The sequence below is a fragment of the Mustela nivalis genome, assembly GCF_964662115.1.
Source record: "Mustela nivalis genome assembly, chromosome: 14".
Lineage (NCBI taxonomy): Eukaryota > Metazoa > Chordata > Mammalia > Carnivora > Mustelidae > Mustela > Mustela nivalis.
In genome coordinates this window covers 11,342,795-11,358,008 of record NC_139033.1, presented here as the reverse complement: position 1 = coordinate 11,358,008, position 15,214 = coordinate 11,342,795, and the positions used below count along the sequence as shown (strand labels likewise).

Sequence of the window (15,214 nt, the reverse complement as noted above, 5' to 3'; positions counted from 1 at the left end):
AATGATCTATTTACGATAATTTAAAATATTTTTAGTTAAAAAAAAACTGAGTCATATAAGGACAAATGTCATGTTGGTAATCCTTTAGGGGCAGGTGGATTCAGCAGAAGTTGTGAAGTGCGTATGTCAATGTCTGGCGTTTGGGCTGTACTGGGTTCAGATTCAGCTCTGCCTTGTTCTGGGTTGGTGGCCTTGAACAAATGGCTTCCCTTTGCTAGGGAACTTTTGGCCCAAGACACTGGGTGGAGGTCATATCTACCCCAGAACCTAGTTCCCCAGATGTGGGTGCCCCACCTGCTTCAGGATCCATGGTAGCTGGGGTTTTGGAAACAAAGACCAGAAACTAGTGGTTGGAGGGTCAGAACCTGCTCTGAACCCAGCTTCCACCCTCGGCGGCAGCACCCAGAGCAGCCTGCAGGGAAGGGAGGGGAGGCTGGCACCGGAAGTCCCCGGACATTGCCAGTCTCTGTCAGCCCCACATCCTCATCTCTAAAATGGGTCAGTTGTTGTGAAGATTAAGCTAAGTTGTGTTTCTGGGACAATACCTGGGGCGGGGGGTGGGCAGCTGGTCACAAGGGTCCACCACCCTCTCTTGGTCTGGTGGGGGCTGTTTCTCCTGGTGGTGATTCCTGTGTCTAGATTATTCTCTCTCTCCCCGCTGCTGGCTCCCTCATCTTCAAGGCTCTGTTCAAATGTTACCTCCTTCAAGAAGCTTTCCCTGCTCCATTAGCAGCATTCCCCCCACCAAGCATGTCAGGCCTCTCTCTGCCTGGACCCTGCCTTCTTTTTCTTCTCTGTCCCCTTACTGCCATTGGTTTATTTGTCCTTTATCCCTTTATCCATCTTTCTCTCTAGAGTGTCAACCCCAGGAAGACAGAAATTCCCTCTTATCTACTGCTCTATCTCCGGGGCCCAGAAACCTCCCTGGCACACAGCAGGTGCTCAGAAAATATTTGCCAACTGAACTAATGGTGTCTGACACATAGTAGATGCTCAGTAAAAATGTACTGGTGAATAGTGACTGCATTAGTGACTATTCACTTCCTATTGCTGTTATAACCAATGACCGCAGACTTAGAAGCTTATCACAATCCACATTTATTGAGCACCTACTATGTGAAATGCCAGGGCAGGGCCCCAAGGGGAAAGGGAAGACTGAGAAATGAAAGCAAGACACTCCCCACTTCCCTGTGGCTGTCAGGTTCTCTGAAAAACCTCTTCCAAACATTTTAAAGATCTGTTGTCACTTTTCTCTCTTTCAGTTTGTGTTTGTAAGAGTGGCCAGACCAGTGACATGTAGCTGATGGATCGAATAATGCTGTTGGACAAGGGAAGGGGGAAAGCCTTGAATTTGCCAGCCCCCAAGGCTGAGCATTTTACCTCTGTGTGATTTGGCAAATCTTCCAGTCGTCTGGGTGCTAGTCATTTTTTTCCTCCATAACTCAGCCCCTGGCAGCATAGCTCAGGCTCCGTGGATTTCTCCCAGATAGGGGAGGTGGAAAGAAATGAGTTTCTCACAAACCTAGGAATTCCCACTATGCACCAGTGCGGAGGAAATAAAGGGTAAAAAAATACCCGGGGTAGTAAGAGACCATCGTTGCTGTGTATTTTCCAGAACCCTATTCGACCCACGGCCCAATGCCTCAGTAGATCTGGAGGATAAAAATTCAATAGAGTGAGAACCAGGTCCCGACACTTTCTCTTACACAATGGGCTTGTTCCCCGGATGCCAGGTAACATGGTGCAGCAGGAGAGAAATAGATTAGACTTTAAGTGAGGACTTTCTTCCTATGGGACTTGGAGTCTTGGCAGTGCCTCAGTCCTGCCTCTCTCACAGTTGGTATTCAGTCAGTTAGCACATGTTATGGTTTGAATTATGTGCCCCAGAAAGATATGTGGAGGTCCTAACCTCTGGTACCCTCTTTTAGAAAAAGGGTCTTTGCAGATGTAATCAACTTAGGAAGAGGTCATCAGGTAGACCCTAATTCAGTATGCTGGGGTTCTTATAAGAAGAGGAGAGAGACACAGAGGAGAAAGTCTTGTGAAAACAGAGCCAAGACCAAGAAACAATGGCCAAGGAACGCCAAGGATTGCCAGGAGCTGGGATAAAGGTGTGGAGCACTAGGGGAGAGCAGACTTTGGACCTGTGTCCTCCAGACCATTTTCTGGAGCTGCCTACCAACTAGGTTGTTGGAAACCATGAAAATTTATTCTCTCAGTTCTGGAGGCATCCAAAGCTGCCAAAAATCAAAGTGTTGACAGGATCACTCGGTTCCTTCGGGAGTTGCTGAGGGAGAACCGGTTCCAGTCCCCTGTCCTACCTCTGGTGGTGGCCAGCTATCCTTGGTGGCAGATATATCACTTGAGTCTCTGCCTCTGTCTTCTCTGGGACTTCTCTGTGTGTCTCTCTGTGCTGTCTCCTCTTCTTAAAAGGACACCAGTCATTAGTCAACCCCAATCCAGATGACCTCACCTTAACTTGATTCCTTCTGCAAAGACCCTGTTTCTAAATAAGGTCAAGTTCCGAAGTTCTGGATGGACATGAATTTCGGGGAACACTACTCAACCTAGGACACCACACCCCATCAGTTCTTCCTGTCTACCTCTGAGCACTCTCCACTTCTGCCGCCTCCCTCATCGCGGCATCACTGCTCTGACGGTCCTGGTAGCTTCCCCTCGGGCTCCCTCTACAGCTCGTTTCTCACACAGCAGCTCAGACGAGAGTGAAAAAGGCGAAATAGAACCGGTCACTCCCTCCCCACTGCCCTTAGGGTAAACCCAACCCCCCCCCCCCAACAGCTGACTGGGATGACCGTCACACAGAGACAAGAGCTCAACAAATTTATGCTGAGCGAAGCCTGTACGTGGACCCCTAGGTCCCCCTTTGAGCTCCGCCCACTCCAGACTCCTCCCTGGAAAGTGCCAGCACCACACCACGGGTTTTACATCCATAGACTCTGATTCTAGCAGCAGCTCTGCAGGAGAGGCCCCATGGCTACCCCCATTTTACAGATGGGAAAACTAAGAGTCCAAGAGGAGAAAAAGTAGTCACATGTTGGTTTTGGTCCTGTGGAAGCAGGCAGATACCAGAACAGCGTTAGATAGGCAAGAGGTTTTTTGCGGGGGGCGGGGGCGGGGGGGGACGCTGTGTAGGATGAAGGAGAGGGAGAGGAGGAGGTGCCGAGAGCCTTTAGACGGCAAAGTGGTCTGAACCTGGGGGTGAGCTTGGCGGGAAGACCCTCGGACTGCAGTGCAGCTCCGGGCAGGTCTCGACTGGGCTGACAGGCAGCGCCAAAGAAGGTGTACCAGTTAGCTCAGGCTGCTCTGACCAGACCGCAGACCAGGTGGCCTAAGCAACAGACATTTATTTCTTACAGTTCTGGAGGTTGGAAGTCCAAGATCAAGGTGCCAGCAGCCTGGTTTCTGGTGAGAGCTCTTCCCAGCTTGCAGGTGGCTGCCTTTGCTGACTTCACAGCAAAGCTGCCTTTCCTCCGTTCACGTGCAGAGAGAGTTCTGCCGTCTTCCTGTTCATATAAGGGCACTGGTCCTATAGGATTCAAGCCCTTTTCTCCAGATGTGGCTGGATCAGGGGGTTAGGGCTCTACTACATGGATTTGGAGAGACACAGTTCAGTCCATGATACAAGGTTTGCCCGTCCCAGCATCATCAGGAGCAGACTCACTCTGCACCCTCTGTCATGCTTGGTTAGGCTGGGAGCAGCCCCAGGCAGGTGTGGCCTGAGCTGACACTATAGTAGATCAGAAGAGTCTCCATGGCTGCCACAAGTCTTCATAATAAGCGGAAGGGCAACACTCAGAGTCTGCTGAGTGCCAGGCACCGTTACGGGGCTCGGCATCTCCTGGGAGCCCTGCACAGCCCAGACGCAGTAGGTCTGCTGTCCCCATTTTATCACTGGGGAAACTGAGACACACAAAACCTAAGCAGCTGTCTCTGGAGATGTCACAGCAGGAAACACTCTCCGTGTCCCAGCCTGGCCCCCTCCCGCTTTGTCTCAGGATGGCTTGGGAATTCACAACATTCGTACTTCTTGGGTCAGGCTAGCCTGTGAAGTTGTCTAATATAAACTTTCTGCCACACATCCCAGCTCTAGGGATACTCCACAGCCAAAAGCACTCACTTTGACAGGACCCCGCCCCTATTTGATTGACATCCAGGGTTAATATACTTGTAATAGGAATTTAAGTGGAGAGCCCAGAGAGGTCTGGTGCTCTGTCCGAGGCCGCACAGCAGGCCAATGGCAAGGCCAAGAACAGAACCATCAGTCTAATGCTCCTAGCCTAATAGTAAAAAATTCCCATGCCCTGCCTCAAGGCAGCTTGGCCTACTGCAAAGAATCACCTGGTACCCTGAGTTCAAGTCCCACCTCTGCCACTTTTGAGCCAGGTGACCTTGAGCACATGATATCTCTTCTCTGGGCCTTCATTTTCTTGTCCAGAAAATGGGGAATAGCAACATCTTCCTTACTGGGCCTCACCTTGGGGACATGACTTCACCCTACTGCTTATGCCTCAGTTCCCCCATCTGTAAAATGGGAACACAACAGCACATATCTCTTAGTGCTGTGGTGAAGATCATGGGAATTGTAATTCGTGTCACGTGCTTTCGTTGTTATATTTCAGTCACAGTCTGACTTTGGCTGAGTCATCAGAATATCCCCCTGCCACTTTCTCCCTCAAATCGGGGAACTAGGAAGGAAGTGTGGGAAGAAGAGGCCCAAGAGCCTGTCTTGGTCCTTCCACCAACTCACTGGTGGACTTCGGGGAAGTCACAGGATCCCACTTTAACCTCTCTGTGCACTGGGGAACCTTTTGGTCCCTCCCCAATATGACTTTCCACTCTAGAATTTTGGGGCCCCAGAGGAGATTCAAAACAGGATTGTTGGATTCTGGATCTCCTGGGGATTGATGAGAATATTTGAGGCCATCCCTGGTCCCGAGACTCCACAGAGCATCACCAAGCAGACAGCTGGCCTCCAGATCACCTCAAGACCGGGCTTGCTGCCTCCCCTCATGTAATAGCAGCCTTAGCCCCCTTCCCGAGCCCAGCTAGGCACCTAGCACTGTGCAGATCTCCGTTTTTCTCTCATCCAGACATCATAAACACACCCTACACACGTAGCCCCATTTTACAGATGAGAAAATGGAGGCTCTGGGAGGTTAATTAACTGTCCAGAGTTATTAGCCAGTTTGGAGCCAGACCTGGCACCAGCAGCCCTTGGAACATATTGCTTCTGTTGGTATCTTTGTTTATCTTCCCAGTAATAATTCTTGGGAATTAGGAACTGTTGTAGTTCTCCCACTGTATTAGAGGGAAAATGAGGTTGATGGCTCTTTGGAAGGAGGATTTGGATCCAGAGCTGGGCTTCTGCTTCTGTGAGCTTAGCCATTATGTTCTACCCTGTAGCAGCAAATGAAGGTGAAAAGCAGGAGCCTTAGAATCGCTGAGCCTCTATTAAGCAGGGATCCGGCCAACCCTGCTCCTCCAGCCTCTCCAGGGCCCCGCCTCAGGGCAGCTCCCCCTGGACAGAGGGCACAAGGCAGCAAGGAGTGGCCCACAGGGCCTCCGAGCAGAGTGAAGGAGGGAAGCATCAATCCCTGATGGCTGGAAATGGGGTGGATGACACCCTTTATCACCCAAGTGTAATCGTTTGGCTTAGACGGGCTCGTGGCCAGCCCGCCCCCAAGCCATGAGCTAGATCTTTTCCACCTCCTTGGAACCAGAGTGAGCCCTCTGTGGCCCGCTCGGAGCTGCACCCTCCCGTGTTTATCTAACTTCCCTGACCCTGGCAAGTGCTCACGGCCTTTCTCTTCTTTCTGAAAAACCAGGACACAATAGGAAGCGTTTCCTTGAACTTATTAAAAAATCCAGACTTGTAAATTAATTTGTCCGTGTTGTACAAAGGCAGTGCAGATGGACTCATTAGCATGCACACAACAAATAATTATAGATGAATTTTTAGCTGGCCTGCCTAATGCGCTTGCTGGGTTAATTATGTCAATGTATAATTACATCAGCCCGGGGAGACATAATGGCATACCCCGCTGAGCAGGCCCTGCCTAATGACGGGGCGTGGGGGGAGTGCTGACAGGGGAAAGAAGGCAGCGTTCTCGCGCACCTGCTTACCTCGGCACAAACGCCCATTGTCAGAGCCTCCCGCCACCTAAACAAACAGACAGGAGGAGAGGGATAAAATGCAGAGGCGACCTTGTTCCAGCCAGACCTGAAGGCTCCTGTGTGTAGGCACTGCCCCATTTCTTCCCTCAGCAGATGTTTGTTGGGTCAGATTGTGTGTTGGACTTCATTCACCCACCAGGGGTCCAGTGGGGAGTGAAAACAGACGCAGTCCCAGCCCTGCCTTGTGGAGTTGGCAGTCCAGTGGGTGTTAATTAGGTAGACTTGCAAATCAGTGAAAATTGTAAGTACAGTGAGTGCTCTAAAGGAAAGGTGCGGGGAGCTGGGAGAGCTCAGGTGGAGGAATGACCGGCTGGTCAAGGCAGGCTTCCTGGAAGAAGTGGCATTTGAGTTGCAATATGGAAGGTGATTAAGCATTAACTAGCTGAAAGAGGTTAAAGGAGAAGGCGGGGTGTTCCTGGCAGTGGCTCTTGCCCAGACAAAGGCTCTGGGGTAGGAAGGTGCATTTGAGGAACTAAGAGAAAGCCACTGTGACTGGAGCTCAGAAAGGCAGGAATAGCCAAAGCTTCTGTTTGTTCCAAGGTGACCAAATGCCAGGCACTGTGTTGAAATCTTTGTATGTGTGGATCCTCATCCCAGCCCTGTGAGGTCGGTGCTTTTATGGGGAGGCACAGAGAGGTAGACTTGTTTGCCAGAGTCACATTGCAGTCCTGAAAAGCAAGTATAGATTAGACCAGTAACCAGGATCCACACTGGAAATGCCTCTGCCCCCAACAGAGAGCAGTCACCAAGTGGATGGTGGCAGGAGGCTCCAGGAAAGGGACCAGCAAGAAAGAGGGCTCTGGTGCTTTTGAAAGGACTGTGGACCAGACGCAGGCCCCTTGGTCTGGAGCAAGGAGGCCCTGGCTCTCCTGGGCCCCCATGAACACCCACCTGGTCTGCTTGGGTGGAAATGTCCACACCTCTGGGACAGGAAGCCTTTGTGGCATCTGAGAAAGAGACCCAGACTTGAACCTCACCTCCACCCTTTAGCAAGTCAACTGGCTTCTCTGAGCTGGTTTCCTGAATCCACACCAGCCCCGGGGCATGCTGGGAGCATCAGGGGAACCCATTCCCGTGAATAGCTTTGTAACCTAGAAGAAGCCACACCAAGCTCTGGCATTATCCAGGTGTTCTTAGTACCTGCCCCCGGTGGGCAGCTGGGGAAAGTCACCTGAAGAACTGCTGGGATCTGAAGGAAGAGGAAGTGCCTACTAGATGAGGGGTGGGGGGACGACAGAATTCCATACGGAAGGACCTACGGATGCCTCATCTTTTTTTTTTCTTTTTTTAGATTTTATTTATTTGACAGATAGAGACCACAAGTAGGCAGAGAGGCAGGCAGAGAGAGGGGGGGAAGCAGGCTCCCTGCCGAGCAGAGAGCCCGATGCGGGGCTCGATCCCAGGACCCTGAGACCATGACCTGAGCCGAAGCAGCCGCTTAAGCAACTGAGCCACCCAGTCACCCCCCAAGTATGGCCAATTAAATAATGGCTTCTGTAGGGGTGAAAAGCTGGACGTAAGACACTTTCCAACTTCTCAATAGCTAAAAGATGAGGCATCTGTGTGGCTCAGTGGGTTAAAGCCTCTGCCATCAAGCTCCTTGCTCAGCGGGGAATCTCCTTCCCCCTCTCCTTTTCCCTTGCCCCTTCCCCTGCTTATGTGCGCTCGCTCTCAAATAAATATTTTCTTAAAAGATAGAACTTGCATATAACAAATGATGGTGTGTTGGTCCAGGTCCATTGAAAGGCACCCCAAGGATTAGATGAAGAGCTAGATAGAGCGTATTGAGGAAGTGCAGGGGAAGGAAAATAGGGAGCGAGGCAGAGGAGGCCTCAGAGGAGGGAAGGGCGGGGACCTGGGTGGAAGCATCCGGTTGGTTTGGTCTTGACCATCTGTCCGCGCCGGGCAGGCCTTGGAGGAGTCGCTGGCCGTCAGTGCAGTCCTGTATCCCTCAGGAGTCTGTCCCCTCCCCACCAGCTACCTGCACACCAGGGGAAGGCTGGTTGTAGGAGCGGGGTCCTTGCGTACTGACACCTCCCGGGGTTGGTGTACAAGGCACGGTCTCATGGCCACCACAGATGGCACCGTAGAATCCAGAAAATGCAGTTACTGTGACAATTATTGTTATTACTATTCCCAGGTGGGCAAGACACCCACACCCATGGGGCTGGCACACGCTCCCCTGAGCAGGCACCTGAAAAAGGCTACTCCCTCACAGAGCAGAAATTCCACATTGCTCTCCTAAGCCATCGGAGCAACTCCAGAAGGTTCTCGTGGATGGTCCCCTCCACCCCCTGTAGGGGAGCCCACCAGGCCCTACAGCCTCAGCCTGGGCAGCCCTCGGGGCTCCCCCCCACCCACTCCTGGGCTCTTCTCTCTGTGTATGCAGACCCCGTGCCTGTGTTTGAAGCGACACGCAGCCTAGACGACAGACTGCAGCCCCCCAGCTTCGACTCTACTGGGCAGCCGCGGCGAGACCTCCACACTTCGTGGAAGAGGCACCCTGAGCTCCTGGGCCCCAAAGGTACTGATAAGGCCTTCATGGGATGTCCCTAATAAACAAATGGGCTGTGGATCTTCAGCAGCTTGGCTTGGCCATCTTTGGAGGGATGGGGTAGGGACACCTAGGAGCTTGACTTTATCATTTTCCATGTAGGGTGGGTTATGGTATACCACTGCTGAAACAAGCCAATCCCAAATCGCAGAAGCATAATATATTTAAAGGGTGGCAGGTTGGAGGGGACACTCCATGTGGTCACTCACACACCCAAGCTGTGGAGACCCTGCCGTCTTCAACACATGACAGTGACTGTTACAACCAGCCAACGGGAAGAGAAAGACTGCAGAGGATCATACCGAGGTTTATGGGTCCAGGCTCAGACGTGGCACACAGCACCCCCAGCCACATCCCGGTGACCCAAACTCCGTCATGGGGCCCCGCCCAGCTGCAGGGGAACCAGGAAGGGCAGACTGACTGTGTGCCCCCACAGGGGAGGGAAACAGGATGTGGGGAACACAGCACTGTCCCGGCATCTAGCGAGGCAAGTCAAGAAACTGGGAGAGCTAAAAATAGAGTTCAGATATACATATATGATGATTAAAAATGTTTAAAAGCAGGAGAATGATGAACAGAAGCGAGCATAGTGGTTACCCATGGCAGGTGAAGGAGGAGGTCTCTGGGGAGGAGCAAATGCGGCCCTGAAAGCTCTTGGTGACCATCTGAGTCTTGGGTGTTGGTTGAGCTTCAAGCCAGACACTGTCATAGGCACTGGCGACATAGCCGGGAACAAATAAGGCCCAAATCCCTGCCCTCGTGGCTCTGACCTTCTAGAATGTAAGGCTGACTGTCAACCAATAAATGTTAAATATACAGTACTTCCGGTGTAAGAAATGTTTTGGGGGACAAATGAAGCAGAGAGAAGGGGACGAGACTAAGGAATAAATGAGGAGAATTTACCTCAAAGTTCAGCAAATTTACCTTTTTTTTTTCTTTTTTTTGTAAAGGGCCAGAGAGTACATACTTCAGGCTTTGCAGGCCACATATTTTCTGTCACAACTACTCAACTGTGTGGAAAAAAAGCCGTAGAACTTGGGGAAATGAGTGGGTGTGGCTGTGTTCCAATAAAACTTGATAGGCAAAACAGGAGGTGGGCCAGATTTGGCCCAAGAGCTGTCATTGCAGACCCCTGGTCTACCTCCTAGAGTCGTGGAGATCATGGGCTGAGGCCCACCAAGTCAGTCTGACTGCTCCGGCGCACTCGCCATCTCACAGCCCCTCCCTTCCTTCCAGTGCCAGTGAGCACCTACTGTATGCCTGGTCCTTGGCAGGGTCCTCTGGGGAAGATTAATGGTGACTAAAATGCAGCACTTTGCCGGCTCTGTTCCTGTACTCAGAATGCCTTTCCAGCCTCCCTGACAAACCAGCTCATACAGCGATGGCTCTGTGTGGCCTCAGAGGTCCCTCTAGGGTTTGAATTTCCCTCTATCAGAATAATGACGCTTGTGGGAACTGCCTCTTGAGAGCATTTACTCTGTGCCATGTGCCTGTCACACGGTTTCCCACTGTCTCCTCCTGTTAACTTTCTGGGGTGTCACTGGCCCCATTTGACAAACGGGGTAACAGTCTTAGAGGCAGCAAGCAGTCAAGCGGGGATTCAAACCAAGGGCTCTTGACTTGGCCCTGGGCTGTGTTTCTCCGTGAGAACACTTGTTGCTGTGCCTCACGATGGTCAAACCCTATTTGTTCGCTGCTGTGTCCTCAGCCCCTGGAACGTCCCGTGTGTGTGTGTGTGTGTGTGTGTGTGTGTGTGTGTGTTTGTGAACAAGCCAGGGCCTGAAAACTGTCGGGCCCTCAAGGGACCCACTCTGCAAACTGCCCAGCTCTGCACTCACCAGAGGAGCCTAAAACCAGGACAGAGCTTAAAGGAGTCCGTCGGACCCAAGGCCAGAAGCCCAGATTTTGGGATTCTTGGGACACCCTTGATGGCTGGTCCCTGAGCACCCTTTGTCCCCATGATAAATTGAGTGCCCGGGGCACACACACACTGATTCCCTGAAGGAGAATCCCACGGGCCTGCGAAGCGAGACCTGATATGGGCCCTGTGCAGGCGTTCCTGCAGGTGCAGTGGGCTGTGACCGAGCCTCTGAGTGTGCGCCATCAGCTGTGGGGAGGGGAAGTTAAACCCACAGCAACCCCATGGCCCAGCACTTTCACTCCTAGGTGTCTACTCCAGAGAACTGAGAACAGGTGCTCAAACACAGGTACACACATGTTCGCAATAGCCCTATTCACAGCTGCCGAAGGTGGAAACAAACCAGATGTCTATCGGCAGATGAATGGGAAAACAAAATGTGGCCTGTCCATGAAATGGAATATTAGTGAATCATAAAAATGAGTGATGGTCTGATCCATGCTACAACCTGGATGAACCTCGAAAACATTTTGCCGGACGCGGAAGGACATGTATTATGTGAGATTCCGGTGATAAGAAATATCCAGGATATGCAAGTCCCCAGAGACAGAAAGCAGATTGGTGATTGCCAAGGGTGGGGGGAGAGGAAAAGGAGTGACTGCTTAGTGGGGACGGGCTTCCTTTTGATGACATTCTGGAATTAGTGCTCACGGTTGCACAATACTGTGAATGTACTAAATGTCACTGAATTGTATACTTTTACGTATATTTTACCATGACCCTTAAAAAAGTAAAAAGGCCGAGGAGGCAGGAACAGGTGCAAGAGGGTAAAGGAAGCTTCTGGGCGTGCTGGCTGTGGCTGGCACACTGGAACTGGGCATTCATTCACACACGCCCTCCAAGGGCAACAACCCAGTTGACCATGGTGATGGCAGGTCTCTCCAGCTGCACTCTCTCCATCACCTGAGTTTGGAAAACTAAGTCCCAGCCCTCCCAGACCCTCCAATTTGCAGAACAAGCTCTGGCTGCCGTGCCACTTCCAGCGATGGGTGGTTTTCCCTCTTTTTCTCCCTCCAGAGCAGAGAGAGGGGACGTCTCCGGCGGGGCCCACGCTGACTGAGGGGAGCCGCCTCCCGGGCATTCCCAGCAAAGCCCTCCTGACAGAAACTTTGCTGCAGAGAAATGAGGCGGAGAAACAAAAGTGAGTGGGGAGGAGCAGGTGGGCCCCCCACCTGGCTGGGAGGTGGGACCGTCAGGGAATCCAGATGTAGGTTGGAGGTAGAGATGCAGGCCTGGCCCATTTCAGCAGCTCAACAGCCAGCCCTGGGCAGCTCACATCACCTGTCTGAGCTTCAGTTTCCCCTGCTGGAAAGTGAGGCTAATGGTGGTGTATTAGTCAGGATTCCCCAGAGGGGGAAAGAAAAAAAAGAAATTTTTCTATTTTAATTAAGACATGTGTTTTAAAGACTTAGTTCACGCTGGTGGGACTGACAAGTCTGAATCGGTAGAGCCAGCCAGCAGGCTGCAAACTGTCAGGAAGGAGTCAGTGCTGCAATCTTGAGAAGAATTTCTTCTTCCTTAGTTTTATTCTTAAGCTCTGCAACTGATTAGACAAGGCCCACCCACATTATTGAGATTATTCTCCTTTACTTAATGTCAGCTGACTGTAGATGTTAACCCTAACTACAGAATACCTTCACAGCAACCCCAAGATTAGTGTGTGATTGAATAACTGGGTACTGTAGCCTGATCAGGTGGACAGGTGCTATCAACTCCTAGTCTGCTGTGAGAGTGAATGCATGTGCTTAGCCCGGCACTCACTTGGAGAAGTGTGTCAGTAAATGGTTGCCCTTACAGTTGTTGTGAGAATAATAATACCTGAATACCTGCTTGTTATAAATCTGGATCCTTGGGGCATTTCTAGACCAGCTTCATGGTGGTCATTACATGTATCCTTTTGCTCACTTACTTCATCATTTGTTTGTCCCATGAATTTATGGAGCCACCTGCTGTGTGCCAAGCACTGTCCTAGGGACACAGCAGTGAACAAAGAGACAAACCTCCTACTCTCCTGGAGTTTACTTTCTCATGAGGAAGACACAAATAAACCAGATAAATAAATGGTCTGCTACATGATGATAAGGGTTGTGAAGGAAAATAAAGGGGGGGGGGGAGGGGATGAGATTGAAGCCAAAGTTTTAAATAGTGTATGAGGGGAGGCCTCACTGAGGAGGTGAGCAAAGCCCTACGAAGGTGAGGGAGGGGAACTTACAGATATTTAGGGGAAGGGTGTTACACACAGAGGGGACAGCCAGTGCAAAGGCCCAGAGGTAGAAACATGCCTGGTGCATTTGACCAGCAAGGAGGTGGTGTGATTGGAGGAATGTAAGAGAGGGGAAGGGACAGGATATAGGACCAGAGGTAAAGGGGCTCCTTCCCTAGGGTCTCTGAGCCAGACAACATAAGGCCCAGGCTTTGTATAAACCCTCCCCCAGGTCAGCTGTGGCCCCTCTGTCTCTGCTGAAACACGTGCGTCACACCAAAACTCTTGGCTGCAGTGGGCTGGGTGACTATCCCAAACAACTGACCCAGAAACGGGAAAAAATGCCTCCCTGGGTACAGGAATAGTAAGTAATGGTACTGAGGGAGAACCAGCATCACGCTGGAGATTTTCACAGCACCCATGGAGGCAAAGACCATCAGGAACCTTATTTTACAGATGAGGAAATTGATGCCCGGAGAGACAAAGTCACTGACTAATACAGGTCCACACAGTTAGCAAAAAGCAAGGCAGCCAAGTGCTTGAAGGTCATGTTTAAGGACTGAGTAACAAGGCAGTGGTACATGTGATTACAGAGAGCAGGTGAGAGGAATAGGAAGCCAGGAGGGCTGACTCGGGGACCCAGGCAAGGCCCATGCACATGGGCGTGTGCAGAGCCAGTGTGAGCAGGCCCGGTCTCTCCGCAGGGGCCTTCAAGAAGTACAAATCACTTTGGCAGCCAGACTGGGGGAGGCAGAGGAAAAGATCAAAGTCCTACATTCAGGTATGTATCTGGCACACATTCCCTGGCCCCGTGCAGCTCCCCAGCCCAGTAAGACCAGGAAGGGGCGTGGGAGGGGACAGTCAGTGACACTATGAACTCAGGCTCAGGTATTTTGGAATCAGGAAGGCAGTGGGGGAGTTTGAGGAGGAAGGGGATAGTTCAGCATTACCCAGTGGGGGTCTGAGCCCAGTCTCCAGAGGCCACATTGCTGTGGAGAGAGGGTTTGAGAAATAGAATTAAATCAGGAGTAACACAGTGCCTGCAGGGGCCAGACTCACAACCAAGCCAGCCAAGTTAGGGAAGGCACTAGGGCAGGGTGGGGTCTGAGGCAAACTGGACCACTTGGGCCTTGGCTAAAGAGATGGCCACTGTGAGCACCAGCCAGGCATGGCCATGTGACCCAGTGTCAGCAAGCCTTCAATTTTCTTGGAGAAATCAGAAATCTGGAATTTTATAAGAAATTCCTCATTTATTGTAATATACATATATCTGTTGATTTCATTGCTCCTTTCTGTCCCCCTCACTTGCCAGTCTGGACCTTGGGATAGGTGAGCTCATGGATGGATGGCCCCACCCAGGTCCTGAAGTAACCTGTGGGACAGCTTATACCCAAGGCCATGGGACAGAACACCCCTACTGCTTACATGGGTCCTCTAAGCTTCATAGACCCCTAGAGGATCATCCTGTCCACCCTCCAACCAGATTGAAGCCCCTCCATGGGCAGGAAACTCTACCTGTCACTGGTTCTAACCAAAAGAAAGGTCTTCCCTTACCACCTTGAACCTCATTCTGCCTTCTGAGCCCTGCAGAAGGAATGGGGTCCTGGGGGAAGTGGGGGGGCGCTTCACCCTGGCTCTTTAATTTTTCCCAGCGTTAAAGGCCACACAGACAGAGCTGCTGGAACTGCGGCGAAAATATGATGAGGAGGCAGCATCCAAGTAAGTGAAAACCCTGCTGAGGCGTGTCTTCTCTCTCTGGCTCTCCCAGACATCCCTCCTCCCTCCTATCCTACCAGATGTGTCTCTTCCCTCTGACCTTCTCAAATATGCCTCCTCCCTCCAACACCCCCATGCCTGCCTCCACCCTCGGGCCCTCTCAAATATTCCTTCCTGACTCCTCCCTCTAACTCACTGCCTGAAACACCTATTTCATTAAGCACCCCGTGCTCCCTAGCCCCGTAGGCACACAGCTGCTCACTGGTCATTTGCTGTGCCATTCATGTGCCAGACTATAAATGACGTTCTGGGTCGTGGCTGAGCAGGTTTGCTGAGTGGGGGCCTTCACCTTACCCCAAATTCCTAGAACTATCTCCACCACAACTCCACAGTCCAACCCTCAGGGGCTGAGTGTCAATTCACTTAAATTACTCTGGACTCAACATGGCTTTAAGACATCATTTAAAAAAAAAAAAAAGACATCATTTATTCCACAGACACTTATTAAACACCTACTGTTTACCCAGTGCTGTGCTGGTCCCTGGAAGAAATGCTAGAACATGATGCTGTCCTCAGTTGAGGAGAAGAGACAGACAATAACTGATAATGTACAGAGATAAATGCATTC

At 51.3% G+C, this 15,214-nt stretch overlaps 1 protein-coding gene across 11 annotated transcripts in view; it reads left to right on the top strand.

Annotated features, from left to right (window-relative positions):
- Positions 1 to 15,214, top strand: part of CUX2 (cut like homeobox 2) — a 325,643-nt gene that overhangs the window by 277,265 nt on the left and 33,164 nt on the right. For all 11 annotated transcript variants that reach the window (XM_082698270.1, XM_082698265.1, XM_082698269.1 and 8 more), the window contains 4 exons: positions 8,585 to 8,719; positions 11,685 to 11,808; positions 13,575 to 13,651; positions 14,523 to 14,589. In XM_082698270.1, coding sequence (XP_082554396.1) covers positions 8,585 to 8,719; positions 11,685 to 11,808; positions 13,575 to 13,651; positions 14,523 to 14,589 — 403 coding nt within the window. The remainder of the gene's footprint in view (positions 1 to 8,584; positions 8,720 to 11,684; positions 11,809 to 13,574; positions 13,652 to 14,522; positions 14,590 to 15,214) is intronic.